Genomic DNA, 22434 nt, shown 5'->3' with positions numbered 1-22434 from the left:
AGGAAGCTCAGAACCTCATGGCCTTGACCAATGTGGACACTCCCTTGAAAGGTGGGCTTAATACCCCACTGCATGAGAGTGACTTCTCTGGTGTGACCCCACAGCGGCAGGTTGTGCAGACTCCAAATACAGTTCTGTCTACACCTTTCAGGTATTGTAAAAATCAGCATGTTCTGTATTTTAGAAAAGCTTCACTTAAGAACCTGGGCAGCATGTTTTTTTGAGTAATGTTGACAGAGATTAGGATAACTATTAACTTCGGTTTGCCTTTTTGATGTCTCTTAATTGGGTTGCCTGGTGTCTTTGGAGGTTAGAAGAGGGTATTGGCTTCCAAAGAACCGGAGTTGAGGTTGTGAGCTGCCATGTGGGTGTTAGAAATTGAACCTGGGTCTTCTGCAAGAGCAGTCTGCACTCTTAATGTCAGCCATCTCTCTAGCCCTGGTATTTATTTTCAGTTGTTAGCTCTGCCCTCTATGGATTATTTAGGATAGAAATCCCCACAGTCCATTATACTTGTGGATGGCAGCAGAATCAAGAATCATTGGAAGCTAGTCTTTGTAAAGTAGTTATTGCTTCCTGTGAGGCTAAAGAGAGCCTAATTTCTATTTTCCTGTGTATATCTTGTCTCTCAAATAGATTGTAAGCTCCTTGGGGGCAGGGACCATGTCTTAAATGATAACACCGCACCTGTTGGGAACAGATGTCTGGCAGTACCATCAGTCTGGAACACAGCCAAGATACAGGAAGTAAGCAACCAAAACCAGAAAGGCTTTGACTACTAATTAAAGTATAAGTTGCTGCTGGACTTTATTGTAGAGAGCCTAAACTCAGAACCTGTTCATCATTAGATGTGAATCTGAAAATGTGGTGTTTGCTTCCCAAACAAAATATAAAAGCATAAACCATGTAAAGTGTACCTTTGATGGGAATGAGTGTGACATGAAAGGTAAAGACTTTAGAAGGGAGACGATAAGTGATGAGCACACTGAGCTCAGCTCGTCACCTGGGGCCCTCGAGTGAGTGTGGTGGTCAACCTCCCTGCCAGCTGCTTGTTCTTAGTTACCCTACCGAGTCAAAGGTTCAAAAAATGTTTGGTGGACCTAGCATAGGAAGGCAAAGCATCAGATGTTAGGGCTGGAAGCTAGTACAGTACATTAAATACTGTGTTCACCAAACCGAACTTCAGTCTTAATCTATATAACACAGTGGAAGCAAGAGGGAGGTTATGTGTCTTTATTCCTTACTCTATGCATTTACCATGACTTAGATTTCTGTTTGTATAGGACTCCTTCTAATGGAGCTGAAGGGCTGACTCCCCGAAGTGGAACAACCCCTAAACCAGTGACTAATGCCACCCCAGGTAGAACACCACTCAGAGACAAGTTAAACATCAATCCAGAGGACGGGATGGCAGACTACAGTGACCCCTCTTACGTGAAGCAGATGGTAAGCACCAGCTCTTTTATATTCTGTAGTCAGTGCATTGAACCCAGGCCTTCAACCTGCTAAGCAGGTGCCCTGCACTGAGAGATACCGCCAGCTCTACATTTTTACATTTCAAGTTTTTCTTTATGTGTTTTGGTGTTTTGCCTGCATGTGTGTCTCTGTGAGGGTGTTGGATCCCCTGGAGCTGAAGTTAGAGACAATTGTGAGCTGCCTTGTGGGTGTTGGGAATTGAATCTAGTTCCTCTGGAAGAGCTGCTAGTGCTCTTAATAACGGAGCCATCTCTCCTCGTTTGCTCGATCTCTCGCTTGTTCTCTCTCTCCCCTTCTCCCCCTCTCCCCCTCTCCCTCTCTCCCCCTCCCTTTCCCTCTCCTTCTCCCCCCCCCCAAATCAAGCACAGATCCTAATGAGCTCTTTTCTCTGTCCTTGAAGACATAGTTTTGAGATTTTTAAGACCACAAAACACTGTTTATTACAAGTTAAGGTTTTGTTTGATATTAATGAAAGAAGGTAAGAGAATAAAAAAGTTGAGGATCACTTTAGAAGAGTCACTACTAAGTTAATTGTTTGATTTTTTTACATATCTAAACATTTAAATTATACTTTATTTCTTATTTAGTGTATACTCCTGTGGCACATGTGGGTACACATTTACCGTGGTGTGTGTGTCTGGGTCAGAGCACACCTTGAAGGACTTGGTTCTCTCCTTCTGCCTTGTGTATCGTGTGCATCAGACTTAGATGGTCAGTCTTGGAGGCAAGCACTTGTACTCGCCCCAAGCCAGTTGTTTCAGAAACTTTTGTTTGTTTTGTTTTAGACCCAAGCTGGTTTTAAGTTTGTGGTAATCCTGTATCAGTCTCCTGAGTTTTGTAATTACAGGCATGTGTCACTGTGCCCTGCTGTTGTAGAAGTTTTTAGAGAATTTATTAGTACCGACAGTGTGAATTGACAAGGGCCAATACTTCTCTACAGGAAAGAGAATCTCGTGAACATCTCCGTCTAGGGTTGTTAGGCCTCCCTGCACCTAAGAACGATTTTGAAATTGTTCTTCCTGAAAATGCTGAGAAGGAACTGGAAGAACGTGAAATAGATGATACCTACATTGAAGATGCTGCTGATGCGGATGCTCGAAAGCAGGTGAGAATCATTAGAAAGCAGCATCAGTATGGTCATGTGTCTTTTGGTTCTCTTTAGAGCACCAAAAGGGTTGCAACCCCTTTGGGGTTACATGTCAGATATCCTGTAGAGCAAATACCTGCATTGCAGTTCCTTACAGTAGCAAAACTACAGGTATGAAATAGCAGTGAAATGAGGTTATGAAGAACTGTATTAAAGGGTTGCAGCATTAGGAAGGTTGAGAGCCTTTAGAGGGAGGCACGGCTGTCAGTGTTTCTAGATTGTTACTTTTACTTTTTTTAATATTTTAACAAAATTCCTCAAATTATGTTATTAATAATAATATACTCACATAAATGAGTGATCTTGTACTCAGAATATCTTAATTGTTTTTTTAGATGTTTGTATGCATATGTGTGTGTTTAAACACTGAAATTTACTATGCTTTTCTAAATAAAACACAGGAATGGCCTTTTAAACATTGCTTTAATCTAGTGAAGAAAGGATGTTAAAAGCAAGAATTGGATTAGTTTTGAATAATCTTAGATCTGTACAGACTGACAAAAACTAGATTTGGAAGTTGGGAAATATTAGCAACCTCTTATACTGATGCAGTAATTATCCAGTGATTTATAGGTTTTAGCTCCATTTGGAAGGAGAAAATTGGGTCAAGTTAGTTTTTCTCAGATACTGCATGGCCCCTTTCTGCCATATTGTGTCAGGATGGTTGTAAGAACAAGTTCACTGAGATCATGCTATATTTGTTTTCTCTGTAACGTGCTGCAGTTTTTCTTGCAACTGGGCAGATGTGAGGGTGCAGAGTTTGAGATCTAAACTGTTGGATAAAGTTTTACTAAGGAACTGACATGATGAATGAATTAACACTGTTGTTAGTGTTGCTGTGCAGTAAAGGTTAGGCTTCTATCCTAGTCAGTAATGGAACTTGTGAAATGCACTTTCCCACAACTGTTCCTGTGCAGGTGAGGGAAACTGAGACATTTCGATCAGTTGATAGCATGATTAGCCCAACTTAATTGGCATTCCTTAAGGTTACATTCGTTACAAAACAAAGCGCTTTTAACACATAGTGTCTTATCTGGGCTGCTATGTCAGAAATAGGATAATCATGGCAGTGGTGCCTCAGTGCTCTGGCATTTCACAGAACTGTAGCCAGGGTTCCTCTGAAGAATTCTGAAAACTCAGACTCTGGCCGATGGCTAATACTTTCAGGTTATTAAGTTAGTTTGCCTTTTGTATTATTCTAAGCCATTTACATTGACAGTCACATTAATTGTAGTGTGTACTTTGAGCAAAACATACTATTAATTTTGTAAGTTTAATGGCAGCCATCGCCAGGCTGCTTGAGTATTGTTACCTGTTTCATTCAGTTCTTGAGAGGGCCTAGTGGGGAGAGAAAACAAATAAAAAATCCAGTACTATTCCAATGAACTAAACTGGAGAAAAATGAAATTTCCTTAAGGCCCACATGGCACTTGACATTTTCCTTGAAGTAGAATTGTTCCGTTGTTGCCTGGTTTGTGCCCAAGTGCTGACTATCAGGGCTGCTTCCTCAGCCTGCAGACTTCCTGTAAAAAGCATCTTTGGAGGTAGCCTAGTCCTACTTTCTGGTGCTGTACTTTCAGAAGCCTAGACTATAGATACTTCTCTCTTACTAGACTCTTGTGTCCGTGTGGCATTGTACAGAGTAGGCTGGTGACTAGGGTGGCACTTTCACAAAAGAGAGGTAGTGGTTGTCCACAGGATCACAGATGCCATCCATCGTGGTTTGCATTGCTGCTTCTGTGAGTTTTTGCTTTTTATATCATCACTTAAAAGGAAGAGAACAACTTTTTTTGATTTCTTGTGTTGATTTCTTTCTTTCTTTGAAACTTGGATGATGTCATCACTGATTATAACACCAGATGCCTCAGTGCCTGTGGGCTGTAGCGGAGGAGGCTGCTGTGGAGATAAACTTAACCTGGAGATAAATCATCTTGCAGGGAAAGAAGTGAATGTGGGGAGCAGAGGTGGATACTTTCTGTTTTTTGTTGTTTTGATCTTGCAGATACTTCCAGTTACACTCACTTGACTTTTAGAAGTGGCGTGGAGTTTACAATGTGTTGTCACACCATTGTAACTGGAGGGTCAAGGAATAATGACTGACTTTAGCTTTGGGTGAAAGCAGAGTTTTGTTGTGGGAATCTCTTCTATGTTTACGATTGCCATTTAGACAAGAAGGGTGGTTACTTGGTGAGCAGAGCCACTTAAGTCTGGAGATCTTGCTAGTACACTTCCATTGTCCTTAAGGTCTTTTGTTAATGAGAATGAATAGATTGATTCCTGGAGCCTCAGCATTACCTCTACACCTCTACACAAAGTTCTATAGATTCTAAGCTTTTGAATATAGAGATCAGAAATGTCAATTGCTATATAGCTATAGCAATGGATATAAATTCCCTTTTTAGGCCATCCGAGATGCTGAGCGTGCAAAGGAAATGAAACGAATGCACAAAGCCGTTCAGAAGGATCTACCCAGACCGTCTGAAGTAAGTGGTGCAATTTCTGATTTATGAAGTTTCTTTCTTTACCTGCTCTTAGTGTATTTTTAAAAAATCTCATTCATAAAGACTATAACAAAATTTCCTCTGCTTTTTTGAATAGAATAAAGTAGTTCTCAAATCCGTTCTTGAAAATACTGCATTAGTACCATTATGGATTTAAAAGAAGGGGGAGAATTGCTTTTGAAAATATGGAAGTGCTATTTAGTTTATGCTGAAAGAGTAGGTACAGGATATTGCGGATATGTCTGATCATTTTGCTTGTTTTAAAATTTTAGGTAAATGAAACTATTTTAAGACCTTTAAATGTAGAGCCACCTCTAACAGATTTACAGAAGAGTGAAGAACTGATCAAAAAGGAGATGATTACGATGCTTCATTATGATCTTCTACATCATCCCTACGAACCATCTGGAAATAAAAAAGGAAAAAATGTTGGGTTTGCTACCAACAATTCAGAGCACATTACCTATCTTGAGCATAGCCCTTATGAGAAGTTCTCCAAAGAAGATCTGAAAAAGGTGGGTTGATAGGCGCCTCACCATTATGACATTTCAGCTCTTGTTAGATGCTGTGTGTCAGAGTCAGAATTTAATGTGGCTACATTGCTACTCAGAACCAAAGGAAGTATGACTGGGAAATGAATGTCATGTGAAATGTTACGCAAAGAATATGTTCTTTTCATTTGTATGTAGTATGTGAGTGTGGGTGCTCGAGCCCATGTGCATGGTGCAGAGGCCAGAGGGTGCTGTCAGGTGTTGTCCTTTGTTGCTCTCTACCTTATTTTTGAGACAGTATCTCTCTTACCAAATTTGGGGCTTGCTATCTGCCATTTTTTGCTAGAATGGCTGGACAAGCTGCAGGGTCCCCTTGGACTACCCTGCTATCTCGTGTTGAGGTTACAGGGGTATACCTGTATGTGGGTTTTTTTTATGTGGGTGCTGGAGTTCTAAACTCAGTACCTTGTGCTTGCAGCGAAGCCCTTTACCCACTGAGCTGTTTTCTTAGCCTCCAGGATATGCTTTTAATACTCTGTATGTTATTAGTTACAGAGGCTTTGGTAGCAGGATAGTTTTAATTTGTGGGTGGTGTTGGCATGGTTGAGAATTTCGTTGATTGCTATTTTCCTGTGCTAAAGTCTTCATTTGAATGCCTTTAGTAGTTAAGTGTTATTTAGACTAATATAAAAGGTATGAGTTTACTTAGTGTAAGTACTAAGTAAGCAGTTTCTAGTTGTGAGCGCTAATGGTTTGTTTATCTCTTCTAGGACTCCTATTGAAAGTAATTACCATTGCAGCAGTATTAAGATGTGGGCTCTCAAGAAGTCATTAGTTCTTGAGGGCTCTGTCCTCATGAGTGGGCTAGTTGTTTTGTGAGCGAAGCTCTCTGCCACTTTGTGATTCAGTCAAGAGGTCCTCACTGGATGTGAGAGTTGAATTGATTGATGGGATTATTTGAAACAATGTTCCATGGTTTATCTGTTTATATTCATCTTCGTTCTAAAAGCTGTTTAAAGCAGCTATTTGCTTAGCAGATTCTTTTGTTTATTTTTTTTAAGATTTACTTTTTATGTGTAAGAGTGTTTTGCGTGAATGTGTGTCTGTATGCTACTTGTGTGTAATGCCTGTGGAGGCCAAAAGAGGGCATGGAATCCTCTGGAACTAGAGTTGAAGATGGTTATGAGCCACTTGGTGATTGTGGGGAACTAAACCTAGGTCCTCTGCAAGAGCAGAAAGTTCTCCCTAACACTGAGCAATCTTTCCAACCCCTGAATAAAAAGTCTTTGTTAAATAATTTTTATTAGCCAGGCGTGGTGGCGCATGCCTTTAATCCCAGTACTCCAGAGGCAGAGGCAGGCGGATTTCTGAGTTCAAGACCAGCCTGGTCTACAGAGTGAGTTCCAGGACAGCCATGGCTACACAGAGAAACAAAACAAAACAAAATAAAACAAAACAAAAAAACAACAAAAAACCGAACAACATTTTTTATTCGGTTTTTTAAAACTACACTTTTTTTTTTTTTTTAAACATTGTGTGTGTGTTTGAGTGGGATGTGCTGTTGTTCATTTGTAGAGTTCAGAGGACAACATGGTATGAGTCATTTCCACTATGTTGGATTAAGGTTTTTGAACTCAGGTTGTCATGTTTAGTGGTTAGTGCCTTACCTGCTGAGCTGTCTTGTAACCCAGAGCATTAGCCCATCTTAGTTGAGAATTGGGCTCAGAGGAGTTAAGGATTGCAGGCAGCCACTTAAACAGGGACGCTGTGATTGAACCTAGCCTGCCAGCTCAGTTTCTTCTCTCTTACTCTTTCATCTAAAAGTGTTTCCTTAGTAGAGAACTCTGGTTTAAGCTCCACTGTCTACTTACGTCACGCTCGTGACACCAGTGGTGTTCCTTTGCAATGCAGAAGCTTGTCAGATGCCTGGGATCCCTTTCACCTTGGGACATCATGAGTAGAAGGGGGGTGGAGCACCCCTAAGCCAGCATTGGTGCCTTTGGCTTAGATTCTGCCTCATCTGATTACTACTGGTACAGTTCTGGACAAGTTGTTTAATTTCTCTGAGTTCATTAGTTTCATTAGATTTAAAATGAAGTCAATATTGGCTAGTTTGTAAAGTGGTTATATTTTTTTCTTTTTAAAGAGAAAGTCTTACTATGCCACCCTGGTTCTAGAACTTGCTCTGTAGACTAGGCTAGCTTTGAACTCTCAACGATCTTTCTGCTTTACATCTGCCATGGTTAAAGTTTTTGGAGATAATGAAAGTTGTCTAGTTTCTGACCTATAGTGACTGGTATGTACTTGAGAGATGTTGCTGTATAATGAGTAATAGCAATGCAGGTATTCTTGGGGAACCATGGATGCTTGATGTTAAAAATCAGTTTATCTTGGAGCCCTTAGATCTTTCTTTCTCTGTGTATCATTGTATGTGTTGGTTGTATGTGTATATGCCAATGTACATGCTAGAGGACATAGGTTATCTTTATCACTCTCAGCTCTATGTCCTTGAGACATAGGATATATTTTATACTGTTTTTCACTGAGCTGAATTATAGGCACATGGTCATGTCTGTTGTTTTCTCCCCGTCCCCCTTTTAAATGGGTTCTGGGGATTCGAACTCAGGTTTTCAAGGTTGCAAAGTAGGTACTCTGACCCACGGAGTCATCTCCCTAACCCCTACTTAGAGGCTTTTTAATTTATTTAACTCAGGTATTGTCCATCCCCTTCTAGAGAACAACCAACCAAACCTTACCATTGGTTTAAGGAAGGAGGGAAATAAACTAGTCTTGAGCTTTATGGTGGTGGGAAGTGTGTGCTTCAGCTTAAATTATTACTGTAAACAGGCCCAGGATGCTCTGGTACAAGAGATGGAAGTGGTCAAACAAGGAATGAGCCATGGCGAACTCTCCAGTGAAGCTTACAACCAGGTGTGGGAGGAATGCTACAGTCAAGTCCTCTATCTTCCTGCTCAGAGCCGCTACACTCGTGCTAATCTTGCTAGCAAAAAGGACAGAATTGAATCACTTGAAAAGAGACTTGAGGTTGGTATCTATTTGCTTATATGTTTAAAAATTGATAATTATTGTGTGTATGTGCGTATGATGTGTATGTAAGTGCTCGAGGAAAGCTGTGTGGAGGCAGTTCTTTCATTTCCTTCTAAGTGGGGTTTGCCTTGAATTCCTGTTGCCAGGTTTGTGCTGCAATCACTTTTACCTGCCATCTTCTTTGCCCTTGGTATCCTTTTAAAATTCTAATTCAATTGAAATTGTGAGCCAGTTAATACCTCTGATGACTTAAGTAAACGAGGCCTGGACAGCTGATCGCTTAATTTTTTTTTTTAAGATTTATTTATTTATTCTATGTAAGTACACTGTAGCTGTCTTCAGATGAGCCAGAAGAAGGCATCAGATTTCATTATAGGTGGTTGTGAGCCACCGTGTGGTTGCTGGGATTTGAACTCAGGACCTTTGAAAGAGCAGTCAGTGCCCTTAACCTCTGAGCCATCTCTCCAGCCCCTGCTTTGTAGTTCTTGAACACTTTGTGGAGGACTCAATCAGGGAGGGAGGAGTTACTAAAGTCAGGCTGGTCGCTCAAATCAAGGTGGGTCAGTGAGGTCTCAGCATTGGGAGTTTTGATCTATAGCTCACAGAGCCCCGACATTGACAGAAACTCAATACGTTTCTGTGTAGCCTGCAGTTTGAGTTAGAGTGGAGCTGTTAGGTAGACAGTGGCTTCTGTGATTTCCTATGTCTGTGAAGCATTGAAGCCTATTAACAGCAGGTCTTGGCATGCAGTTTCTTAATATAATGTTCATCGTCTGAATTCCAGAATCTCTGCAGACATTTTGCCAGTGGCATGTAAATTGTGCTTCACAGACTTACCTTGTGGGTTCTGGGTTTTGTTTTTTTGTTTTTTTTGTTTTTGTTTTTGTTTTTTTTGAGACAGGGTCGTACTGTGTCACTATGCCTATCTCTAGAACTTGCTGTGTAGATCAGGTTGGTCTCAAGCTCAGACATCTGCCTACCTCTGCCTCCCAAGTGTGAATAAAGGTGTGAGCCACCAAACACAGCATGCTTTCTAGATTCTTACTCACGGTCTTTAGGGATTTGTCTGAGGCCAAGATGGAACAGGGAATGGGAAAGGGATTCTTCAGGACACTGGATGCAGAAAATGACCTAAGCTTCCTCTTTCATGTTAGTTTTCTTTATAGAAAGTAAATTTATTGAGAGTATTTTTGTTTAGGGTTAAATCTAGATATTAGAATTACTTGAGGTAGTTAGGACATGTTGGAGCTAGAGAAATGAACAGGAAAAAACAGCATCTTCTAATATGAATACCTTAATCTTTATGACCACTTATGGTCATGCCTTGGTGCTTTTTGAGTTAGGAAATTAGTCTTTCTGATGTAATTCTTGCAGTGCCAGGGCCATGAGTGTTGTAGTTTTATGACTTCCAGCAGGTGGCACTGTTGCTCTCTGTTTTAATTCATAATGAAAACTCTTGGAGACAGAACAGGAGTGGTTAAATTGTAGGTTATACTTAGTGTCGTCAGACTTCTTACAAATGGCTGTTATAGATCTAAGGCCAACTTTGTAATTGATTGATAGGCTGTTTGGAATGCTTCCTTGTAACATTTATATATAAATTCTTCAATCTCTCACTTTGTTTGAAAATCTTCTCAGTTTGAGGTGGGTAAACTCTCTCTGCTGCAGATCAAGGACATTTTAATGTTGTTTAACATAAAGAGGATAGTCTCCCCGAATCTCGCTTACTCTGTTGAGGCGCTAACTTTCATGACAGCAAACAAATGTCACAGTGCGAGTGACTCTTCTCTGTTGGATCAGCCCTGAGAATTCTGAAGGGAAAAGCACAGAGCGAGCCTCTGCTGTTTTTTTATGTTGGAGAGGTACTTGGGTTGTTGTGAGCAGTCATTAAAAACATGTGGTTCTCTTTGTTCACTTCATACCAGGACTGAAATCTTCTGTTGAACTGTTTTTGTTGAAGGATTGCTGATGTTGGGAGAATATTCATAAAACAGTCTTAAAGTACTTTTTCTCTTTTTGACTCTTGGGTAACTTGGCTTATTGTTAACCCAGCTAGTTAATTTTAAGGAATACTTAATCAAATCCTTCAATTAGTAAACTCTTATTCCAAAAGAACATTTATTAAGTCTTCAGGAAGAAGAGAAGCAATTCAGAGATCCAAATAAACAAAGCTTCCATTTAGTGTGTATCCATCCATAATTCACAGCTAGATTTCTCAGAGCTCCTGACGACAACAGTTTACTGGTTTGAAATATATAAATTCTTTATTTCAACTGTGGTGAGTCTTTTGTCATCTCAGTTGATTGCTAATTATAAACATCATTCAGAGTTGATTGTGAGAAGGAACTGTAGTTAGATGGTGTAAACTAACTGCTAACCCTCTACTCGAGGCTCAGGGAGGTGGGCAAGCACAGTGCACCATGGCTGCCAATGTTTGACTTTGCTGCCATGAACTTTGGAATAGTGAATCCCAATTGTGGCTCCATCTCAAGCCCATCAGGCAAGAAAACATGCAGAGTTGTCATGGCTGGTGTTTCCTAAGTGTACTTAAAAATACCCTCTGGAGTTTATACTGTTTCTCATTTTTTTGAGCCACCACTCAGGCTTAATGTTTGTAACTTGGCACTTTTTTTTTTAAATGTTCTTAAGATTCTTAAAACTGGGACTCAGTAGTTATGAGTACCAGCTGCTCTTATAGAGGACCCAGGTTCAAGTTCCAGCACCTACATGGCAGCTCACAACTGTCTGTTATAACTCCATTTTTAGGGGATTAATATCCTCACACAGACTTACATGCAGATAGAACACCAGTGCTCATAGAAATAACAGCAAATAAATAAATCATTAAAAAAGAGATACTTAAAACTAATAGAATCAACTCATTTGATGCAGCACATGGTTGGATGTGCTTCAGAACCTGTTAAGCATTGTAGTCACAGATCAGAAGTAAGTGGGAACAGGTTTGCATTGTAACTGAATTCGGGGATTCTATTTTGCATTGTAGGCAGAATTAACTGGAACCTTGTCAGACATTTGTTTGTAAAGAGGCAAGCAGAAATAAGAGCTCAGGAAAGTTGTGCAAGGACAGCTTACAGAAGCATTTAACATGCAGCAGAAAGTCCCAGCCTTGGAATAACTTCTGGGGCTGTTAGGAGCTCCTGTGGGAGGTTAGAGCTTTTACTGTCTCTAGTATTCCCCGAGTAACAGAGAGGCTCAATTTCTGTTCCTCACCATGACTTAGAAAATGAGGGATGGCTGTAATTCATTGTAGAAAAACTTCCACCCAATTGTTAAAGATCAAGTGCTTTTCCCTTACTTCCTCACATATTTAGGAGCACTACTGGATAACTGCTGTGTCCCAAACACTGCTCTAGCCTGGACACGTGACAGGGAATAAGGCTGATGTGTGTGTCACTCTTGTGGCTTTGGGTTACCTGGAAGCACTAGCAGAGGGCCTCACTTTCGCATGATGCTAGCATTCAGTCATTTCTGTGTTTGGGAAGTGCAAAGAGAATTTGAAGTGTTTTAAGTTGTTTCCACTTTGAGTGGAAATAGGAAATCATCTGAAGACACAATTAGTTTGAGTGAAGCAGTTTCCATTAGGAGCAGAAGTGAAATGAAAAGCCAGAATTAGGCCCTGCCATTAAGTTTAATAATATTTGAAATTGTAACTACACTGCTTGTTGAGGAAGCTTGGCTAGAAAGTGGGTTTTGTCATGTTAGCTGTAAAAATGGAAAGGCTTCCTCAGAGGTAGGCCCAGTGGGGACACTGTTCTCCATATGTTCCTTGCACAGTCAATGTAGTCAAGAAATATTAGGTAATGTTGACTTCTTGGAAATAAGTGGCTTAAAGAACAGAGGTAGCAATTTAAAGGCCTTCTTGGTATATTTCTTAAAGCTCTGCCAAGGACCCTGACTTTCTGAGAGTTACATTATAGCAGAATTGGCTGTACTGCAGATCCCATTTTTCAGTGCTTTTCATTATAAAGGCAGATATTTTAACACAGGAAAAGATGCACTTGTTACCCCAGAGTGAAAACTTAGGCTAAGGATTAAGTTGTTCGGCATTGCTGGCTAGAGACATCTGTGCTGGAAATCCGTCTATAGCTGTTCATCTGATTTCCTGAGGCTGGGATGGCTGGAATAGGTGGCACAGGGTACAGAGGAGGACTCTTTAGTCCTTGATAATTCTCTTTCCCCAGTTCTGCTGTCTGTCATCTGTCATGCCTCTTGAGGGCACTGGCAGACTTCTTAGTTGTCTCCAGCAAGAACTCAGATAAGAGCTGGACACAGGTCAGAGACTGAGCAGCATAGCCATGTTGCTCAGTCCTCCTCTGCATGAGTTGAGTTTGTGCTTTATCTCCTAATCTGAGGATGTAACATGCTCTGTGGGGCTCTGTCAGGTGCCTGACTGCCTTGCTTGTTATCTAAGACTCACAGATGCCAGCGGAAATCACTTGAACCTGCATCTCATCAGTAGAGGGAAGGGTCATTGGAAAAACTTGATGCTAATAATGAGTGTGGCGATGGAGGGAGAGGTACTTGTCTGAGCGTGTTGTGGTGATTGAACTCCATCCTTACTTTGACAGGATCATGTAACTGAGTGATGGACTGGGCAGTGAGCTGCCGTCTGCTGTGTGTTTATTTTGGGTGTCCCTAAACCTCTTTTTATATAAGGTTATATTCTGATCCTTAAGCAAGTTTCAGTGAGGGATGCTCTGAATGTTTCTGAGCCTCACTGGAATGGGCTTAAACTGTAGACAGCATAGGAGACCCAAGGAGAATGTGTTTATTTTGGAATTACTTAAGCTTAGTAACCTTAACAAACGCAGTGAGCTTGAAAGTAACAATTAGACTTTTATAAGTCCCATACAGCTCCCTTTGTAATGACCCGAGGAAACACTTACGGGTCCACTGATTCATCTCCTGGGGACCATCAGTTTTCCATTGGTCTCTGGCCAGTCTGTTTTAGACAGTTTCTCTTCTATGCACTTAAAAATAACATTTCTAGACGTTTTTCTAAAAATAATACCTGTGCTTTGTAGAACATGTAAGAGAAATAGAGAGACTTCAGAAGAAAAGAAGTGTACTGTTCAGAAGCCGCCTCTGTAGATACAGTCACCCCAGTACACATGTGGACACGCATATACTCTTAAATTTTTATTTAACTTTATGTTGTGTGTGTGCTACCTGATTATAAGCGTGTCATGTGTGTGTCTAGTAGACATGGAGGGCATTAGATCTCCTGGAACTGGAGTTACAGATGATCGTGATGAGCCTCCATGTAGAGTCTAGGAATGGAGCCCAGGTCCTCTAGAAGAGCAGAGAAAGTGCTCTTAACCACTGAGCCATCCTTCCAGCCCTCTTTTTGGTTTTTCTTTGTTTTTTTAAATCTGCTTATTTGCTCGGCAGTGGTGGCACACTCCTTTAATCCCAGCATTTGGGAGGCAGAGGCAGGTGGATTTCTGAATTTGAGGCCAGCCTGGTCTACAGAGTGAGTTCCAGGACAGCCAGGGCTATACAGAGAAACCCTGTGTCAAAAAACAAACAAAACAAAACAAAAAAAACCTACTTATTTAATTTGATGGTGAGTGCTAGTGTGAATGTGCCTGATCATCTGTGTGCCATGTGCCCGAGAAGCCCATAGGGTCAGAAGAGGGTTTTGGATCCCCTGGAACTGGAGGGACAGATGGCTGTGAGCTTCCTTGTGGGTGCTGGGATCCAAACCCAGGCCCTCTGCAAAAGCAGTAAACATCTCTCCATCCACACTCTCAACCTTTCAATATGTAAGCTCACTGCATAAAGAAAGGAAAGTTTTAAAACTGAACTGAAATGACTTTGTACCATGTTTTCCATCTAATAGCATAATAGTGTAAATAGTAGTTTTAAGAAAAAAAGAACATTTACTCCCACTTAAACTCTACAGGAAAATGTAGCTTGTAAAATCTGTTAAGTACCAGTTTTATTTATGTGTGTTACTGCTTACAAGGTTGTGAAATGCCACGTGAACCATCTCCGGTGTGTATTTTCTATAGTTTTATAGCTTCTTTAGAATAAACAATTAGAAATCCTTTTAAAAAAAGATTTATTTTATTTATATGAGTGCACTGTTGCTGACTTCAGACACACCAGAAGAGGGCATCAGATCCCATCACAGATGGTTGTGAGCTTCCATGTGGTGGCTGGGAATTGAACTTGGGACCTCTGGAACAGCAGCCAGTGCTCTTAACCTCTTCCCAACCTCACAATTAACAATCTTAATAGCTTCATTCAAGCATTGAAATTCTTGTTATGTGGAGACATACAAGTTCATGTTTTGTTTATGTGTCTATTTTTTTTTTTTTTTAAGGGAGTTGTCTGGTTGCATCAAGCTTTCCTTCCCTGTTCCTTTCAGCCCAGGGAGGACATTGTTTATTAGCATTGTGCTCCAGTCCAGGCTGCTTACATGGGGAGGATGCCAAGGAAGCAGGCTGACTAAAGGCTAGCCTGTTGGTCAGAGTCCATCTGGTGTTGGTGGTGTGGATCTGGGACTTGAGTAAACCTAGAGCCCTCCCTACGCATGCTAGGCAGGTGCTCTGCCTCATAGATACATCTCCAGCTTGTGTTTTATTTTTTGAGACCTGGTCTCACTTGGTGACCCAGGCTGGCTTTAGATTCAGATCCCCTTCCTGCTCTCGGAGACCCTGATGGATGCTTATCTTGCTAGGGAGCCTGAGTGGTGGTTTGTATAGAGGGTGATTCTTCCTGTTGGTGGGTACATTCTCACAGGTAGAAGCCTTAACTGCCTACACAGGTCATCCTACTTGGCTGCACTAGATCCTTTTAGTTCTGCACATCTCAAGGACAAAGATAATACCTCCTTGGACTTTTCTTGTCTTAAGTAGTTTTGCACAGGCAGTTTCTGACATATATAACAGACAGGCTGGATAGCCGCCGAAAAGCTCTCCACCAAATTCAGTGTAACGAAGTCCACCTGACTTGTGGAGGTGGGCCTGAGGTTAAAAGGGAGGAAAAGGAGGATGCTTCTCTGCTCACCCTGTTGCACCCTGGCTGAGCTCCCCTTGTCCAGATGTTTGGAACTCAGTTACACACGTGTGTCAGTGCACTCTCCAGCTTCCCTTCCTTGTCCCCAGCTTGCTTATTTTCTAGAGGACTAGGATATGAATTTGATGCCAGCCTGATTTCTGTCAGAGTTTTATCTTTTGAACCACCAGCTCTTACCTCCTGACATCTCAGGTCTTAGAGTTACAGGCTTTGTTTCCTAGTTTGCTCAGCAGTCAGTAGGCTGTGTATTAAAAACTTACTGATATTTCCCTTCCCATTTTAGTAATTAGATAGCAGATGTTAAAAAGCTAAAATTTAATACCAAAAGCTACTTTTTAATTATTTTTATGTCTGATGACTACACACACACAACACACACACACAGACACAATATATTTACTTAGTGAAAATTTTTTTGTTGTGTTTCAGTTTATTTTATCTAAAGCTGTAGTTGAGCCAGAAGATTTTTATGACTTTTGAAGTGATTGAAATGTAATTGTTGGCAATAAGTAGAAACTAACAACTTTGAAGTTTTAAAACCTCTGGTGGTTTGGGAGTAATAAACAGCTGAACTATATGAGTGAAGTAATTCCCAGAGACAGGGGACTCAGTGCTAAGTGTACCACGATGACTAATTAAATGGCTTCTGCACATAGGTATCAAGCTATTAACCAGGCTGGAAATTGAATATCTGTGGAATGTGGTCAATATAAAGCTAATTGAGGTATCTTAACCAATGAAAATGTTAATTTGTATAACTAATTTTTAAGACACACCGTATTAACTTGAAATTCTATGCTTTTAAGGGTTTTTGGACGTGTATTGAAACCCACATGTGAGTGAAGTCTAGTACTGGTTGAGTTACACACAGTACAGACCTTGCTGTAGCTCTGTGGAATTTGCTGCTTGACTCTTGTGGAGGGAAGACTGATGTAGTGGGTGTGGTTGAGAAGACAGTTGATAACCAGTTCTCTGTTGATCCAAACGGATCCTCATCTTGGCTGCTCATTAGAACTTACTGGGGTCTTGGGAGACAGTGTTCTGAAACCATTGAATCAGAAACTGGGGCTGGTCATTTTGGAAAGCTTCACAAATAATTATAAGTTTAGTCATGGTCTAAATCACTAGTTAAAAAAGATGTGCTCCAAAAATGTTTGCCATGGAAGAGAGGAAATACTGTCTTCTTAACTGCATTGTGAGACAAAAATTAAAATAGTTCACAAAATAAAATAAATATTTTTATTTATTTCTAGTTATGTGTGTGTAGTGTGCGGACATGTACACTTTAGTACAGGTGCCCAAAAGGGCCAGAGGCCTTGGGTTCCTGGAGCTGGGACTTAGAGGAGGTTGTGCGCTGCCTGGCTTGGGTGCTGAGTCCTTTGCTGAGCTATTACTTGAGCCCCATAGGAGAGCCATTTAGTTTTCTCCATACTACCTTTCTAGAACCTAGATCCAGAAAGTTCTGCTTTTGATCTCAGGGACAAGGGAGAAAGAACTCTTGTCTTCTATACAGAAGAACTGCGGATTGTTTCTCTCTCAGAAGGACTCTTTCCACTGTTCAGCCTCTTCTTTGAGGTAAAAAGATAGCTGTTTCTCCTGTGTTCACAGAGCAGTGCAGATGTTACTACACCTTTAGGACATTTTCTTCACCCCAGGAAGAAACCCTATACCCGTGGCAATTAATTCCTCTTCTCAACCTGTGTGGCTGTTGGCTGCACTAGTCCCTTTTCATGTAGATTTGCCCATTCTCGGTACTTCACAGAAGTGAAGTCATGTCTTGTGTTGGCATTTGTGATTGGCAGCTTTTATTAAACATTGTGTTTTGCAAAGTTCACAAGTAGCATGTCTTAGTACTTCCCTGCTTTATGGCTGTGTGCTGCTTGCCCTCTTGTGTAGGTAATAGCTCATTTTGTTTACACACACACACACACACACACACACACACACACACACACACACACATACATGCATACATACACCGTGGGCAGGTGATGGGGTTGTAATAGTGTTGCTGTGAACAGGGTGTATGTTTCTGCCATAGCATGTCTTCACTTAGGTTTATGCTGGGAAGAACCAAGTACTCAGGGATCCTTCGCCTCATTTGAACTTCATGGTTAAAAAAAAATCTTCTCATCAAGTCAAAGAGTACTAATATTCTTAGGTTCTGATAGTATTGCGTTGTAGAACAGAGGTCCAGTGTATGTCATTTGATATGGTGGTTTGCAGAAGGCACACTGCCCATTTTAAAAAAAGCACAGCTGTTCTCTGCTCTTTCCCCCAAGAGGTTTTTTGTTGAAGTTGGAATTTAAAGATTTTCAAGTCTCAGTCTTTTACTGAGAGGAGTGAAATGGTTGGCCTCTTCATATCTATAACGCAATCATTGTAATCAGCTCCTAACTGTTCATTGCTTATTCTATGCCAGCTTCTGGGTGTTTGGGACGTTTGTGTACATCATCTCTTTTCAGTTTCATATTTGACTGTCAGTAATGAGTACCATTTTATTACTGCTGGAGAAATGGAGGCACAGAGTTCAGCTAACAGCTCCATCAGAACAGCTGGGTAGTCCCATGGTTCTTACCCACTGTTTGCTCTGCCTGCCTGACCAGTAGTTTTTGGTTCTCTTGGAAGATGTATTATGCTGGGAACTTACTGATTTACTACCCATGAGAGAAAAATAAGGAACAATAGCAGTATACTTGGGTTTACGTCAATTGCAGAAGCATAAAAGCTTAACCTGTATAAATGTTGACAGAATGATGGATTTAAAGGAGCTTTATTTAAAGTAACTTTAGCTCCATCCCGTATTTCCAGACACACACATGTAGTACTCTTCCCCACCCCGGTGGCTTACTTGACTTTGACTTCCATTTTTCAAGTGTCCTGCTGTACTTGAGTGGAATATTGTTCGGTGTAAGAGGGGGAACACACGGGTGCTACTGAAGTGAATTTTATTATGGAAAAGAAGACGACTAGGTGGCGGTCTAGAATGACTGATGAATGACCACAGAAATCATTTGCACAAGGTAGAGAGCAGTTTTCCCATGCTCTGAAACTCAAGCCTGCTTTGGGATTGAATTTTGGGTGAAGTTATGGAATATTTGGGTATAAGGTAATTCCTTATTGAGGCCAGTTTTGTGTTACATATGGTATCAGTGAAGGTGAGAGGAACCCTGGTGTATTTTGCTTTAGGTACTTAGTTTAGCCCTGTTATAGAATAATCTGTTTTTCTCATGTATATTCATGTGATTCTCCACTCCTTCCCCAATTCCCCAGATAAACAGGGGTCACATGACAACAGAAGCCAAGAGAGCTGCAAAGATGGAAAAGAAGATGAAAATTTTGCTTGGTGGTTACCAGTCTCGTGCTATGGGGCTCATGAAACAATTGAATGACTTATGGGACCAGATTGAGCAGGCTCACTTGGAGCTACGCACTTTTGAAGAACTCAAGAAACATGAAGACTCTGCTATTCCCCGTAGACTAGAGGTAACAGCATGTGTTGCCTGATTTCACAGAGGACTATGCAGAGGCACCCAGTCCTTTCTTTCTCCTTCTCCTGGCAGTTATCTCTGAAGTCAGTATTGAAGTGGGTTTCTGACTTTGTGATCTAGACCTGGCTATGCTTAGATGGCTATCAAGCCAACGACTGCTGCTCTGAGGACTCTTCTCAGTTTCTTTTGTATTAAGGATAGACTGTGTAAGAGAATATAAGTCAATTTTGTGGCTAGTGTCCTTGAAACTTAGTGACTTGCCATTTATGTGGCTCTGGGAACCAGCATCTTTTAGTTTTGTGATTGAAGATGCTGCACATCACAGAACATCAGCTCCTTTGCTAAATTGGGTTTAGATTTATCTTCTTAGTGTGCACTCTAGCCCCTGCCCAGCCTCAGGGCAGTCAGGGCTTTTTGCAGTGTGTTGTTGTGGGTATTGATAAGATTGCAGAGGTTTGTTTCAATGCAGCAGAGGTTTTACAGGATGCTGATCACAGAACCAGAGCAAAGAGTGGCTGCAGTATTAGTGTTATAGCAAAGACATTGGTTGGTTGTTTCTCTGTAAAATGTATCGCCTTCTTGAGAACTGTGAGAACCTGAGATCTCACACAGCTGTTTGTAAGGTAGACTGCCATAAGTGGACTTAGGTTTGAAGTAACTGGAATATTTTTCTCTCTTCAGTGTCTAAAAGAAGATGTGCAGCGGCAACAGGAACGAGAGAAAGAGCTTCAGCAGAGATATGCAGATTTGCTGATGGAGAAAGAGACTTTACAGGCAAAGTTCTGAAACACAGTTGATGCTCGGCCACAGAAGAACTAGTTGCTGGTTTCCTACTCAGCAAGGCTGAACTGACCTTCCTCTTCATTGACAAAGTTGTCCAGCACCCGTGGTTTCTCAGTTGTTTGTTTTGAATGATACTGATCTTTGCGTTCCGTGTTACAAACTTGGACTCCGGGATAATGAGGGTTTAAATTATCCAGATGCTCATTCTTTGCCAGTGTCATATTTACAAAATTTCGTAGTTTAGGCCTTTAATTTAAAAAGCCTGACTTTAAATACTGCCTGTGAGTAAACCCTTGAATAAAAAGAACATGTGAAGAATTGAGTGTAGCCGTTGTTTGAAGTAATTAGATACTTAGGGTGCCCACAAGCCTGCCACTGTGCTTACTGCGTGCCACATGTAATGAGCACTCTGGAATGAGATGACGCCTGACTCAGTGTAAGTCCTTAGGAGGCAGTCCTTGCTGCTCGGTTCTCTACACAGGCAAGATGGAGAGACTTGGTAACACCTAACATTATCTCCCCAGGATCTCCTTAGAGAAGTTTCTTCTGGCTACTGACATGAAAACTTGTGGCTTATAACTCAAAAGATTTGCCTTTTTTGACTTTTAATATTTTACATGAATTTTAAAAAACGGACATTTTAAAGATTCATTTAACAAGGACATCAAACTTTGTGTAAAGCTTTGCATTTAGCTTAATATACTTCCATATGTTTGGAAATTTGAGGATGACCTTTAGTAGCTCCTATAAGGTGACTTAGTAGCAGAGTGTGGTGGTCCAGGCTTGTGACCACAGCACTTGGGAAGCTGAGGCTTCAGGGATAATAACAACAAAACTAACACAACATTGTCTGCCAACAGTGGGTTGGACTTAGCAGAAATGTCTGCCTGACTATAGCCTACTAGGGACTAAAGGAAGGAGGAAGCATTCATTCATTCATTCATTCATTCATTCATTCATTCATTCATTCATTCTACCAGGTATTTGTCAAATGAGCATCTTGTGCCAGAATCTTGGAGCTAGGACAATGGATAAAATAGGCTCTATTTCTGTTTTCTTGAGCATAACTCTCTTGAGAATGACAGATACCTTTTTGCTTTTTTTGTAACAAGGCCTAGCTCTGAATTCCAGGCTGGTTTAGAACTTACAGTCCCGACTCTGCCTTGGAATATGAAGTGATCCTCCCTCCTCACCTCCTGAGTGCTGGGATTACAGGTATGAGTTGCTGTATGATGTATGGTGAAAATCCAAATACGTATCAAGTGTTGGAGATGCGTGGTAGTTACAGCAGAGCTCTTGCTGTTGACATTAGTTAGGGCATGCTAGACGTGCACAGGGAAAGAAGCATCATGAATTTTAGATTCTATTAAAGAGGGCAACATCAGGGTGGCTAAAGAGGTCACTTTGAAGAGGTGTAACACGAGGTAGTACTTGGTTGCTATTTTAGAAAGCCAGGGCCTTGTCAGATCCAGGAAGGACCATCCCGCCAGGATGGATTGCCAGCCCCATGCTACTACTGTATGTTTGGAGGAGCGAGCAGAGGACAGTGGCTTCGGTGTTAGGAGTGGCCTTAACACAAGGCCTGGCCATATGGACCCACATAGGAGGGGATTGGGCTTTTATTTTTAATTGTGGAAGTCATGAGAATACTCTTAAGAAGAGGAGTGACAGGTCAGCCATGGGTTTAGGTTCATTGCTGTGGCCATACTGTGGAATGTCTTGCCTGGGTGGAGGACAGGAAGCCAGTTCCCCTAGGAGCCTTGATGCAGTAGTGGAAACTTGAGGGCTCTTTGCAAAGTTGGATGGTGTTTTGCTGGGGCAAACACACGAGGGAATGTTTCGCTGCAGCAGACACAGGAGAGAGGATGCTTTGCTAAAGCAAGGACATGTGATAAAGGACTCTGCTAAGGGTACCGTGTATTGGTTCAGCTTACATTGCGTTGTTGAGCTGCATGTGTCAGGACTCCATAGAGAGACACAAACCAAAAAGCTTGTGGTGTGCTACAGTTGGTTGCCGCTTCCAAGGACTCGGGCTGATTGCACGCATGTGCAGAGGCGAGGCACATGAAGGATGTGATGTTTGGAGGGTATAAGCAGGACTCCACGGAGTGACAGAGACAGAGTGTGGCTTGCTGGGACAGCTAGCTGCAACGATTGTGAGCCTCACGTCTTCCCTGATGCGAAACCCACAGCCAAGAACTCCTGGTATTCCTGTTGGTCCCTCCTGCTGACTTGAGCTGAGGCTGAGGCCTGGCTGTCTCTGCTAGGTCATTGTCACTAACTGTTGCTAACCCAACTCTACTGAACTGTACTGCTGGTGCATCTGTGAAGTGTTTGTCAGTGGAATGAGCTGCTGCTGCCTGCTAAGCTGTGAACTGAACTGCCGATTTCCAGACAACACAGACTGGAGTTGGCTCCAAAGAACCTTTCTAAACAGGTCTCCCTTGTATCCT

At 41.4% G+C, this 22434-nt stretch overlaps 1 protein-coding gene across 1 annotated transcript in view; it reads left to right on the top strand.

Moving 5' to 3' along the window:
• The window catches only part of Cdc5l (cell division cycle 5 like), a 38115-nt gene extending 17811 nt beyond the window's left edge, over nt 1–20304 (top strand). Inside the window, exons 9-16 of the mRNA XM_021217584.1 lie at nt 3–151; nt 1284–1446; nt 2417–2581; nt 5026–5106; nt 5397–5639; nt 8463–8660; nt 18981–19193; nt 19880–20304. Coding sequence (XP_021073243.1) covers nt 3–151; nt 1284–1446; nt 2417–2581; nt 5026–5106; nt 5397–5639; nt 8463–8660; nt 18981–19193; nt 19880–19984 — 1317 coding nt within the window. The 3' untranslated portion in view covers nt 19985–20304. The remainder of the gene's footprint in view (nt 1–2; nt 152–1283; nt 1447–2416; nt 2582–5025; nt 5107–5396; nt 5640–8462; nt 8661–18980; nt 19194–19879) is intronic.
• The last annotated feature ends 2130 nt before the right edge of the window (nt 20305–22434 follow it).

The sequence above is a fragment of the Mus pahari genome, chromosome 18, assembly GCF_900095145.1.
Source record: "Mus pahari chromosome 18, PAHARI_EIJ_v1.1, whole genome shotgun sequence".
In the NCBI taxonomy this organism is placed as follows: Eukaryota; Metazoa; Chordata; class Mammalia; order Rodentia; family Muridae; genus Mus; species Mus pahari.
This window is presented reverse-complemented; position numbering and strand designations above follow the sequence as displayed.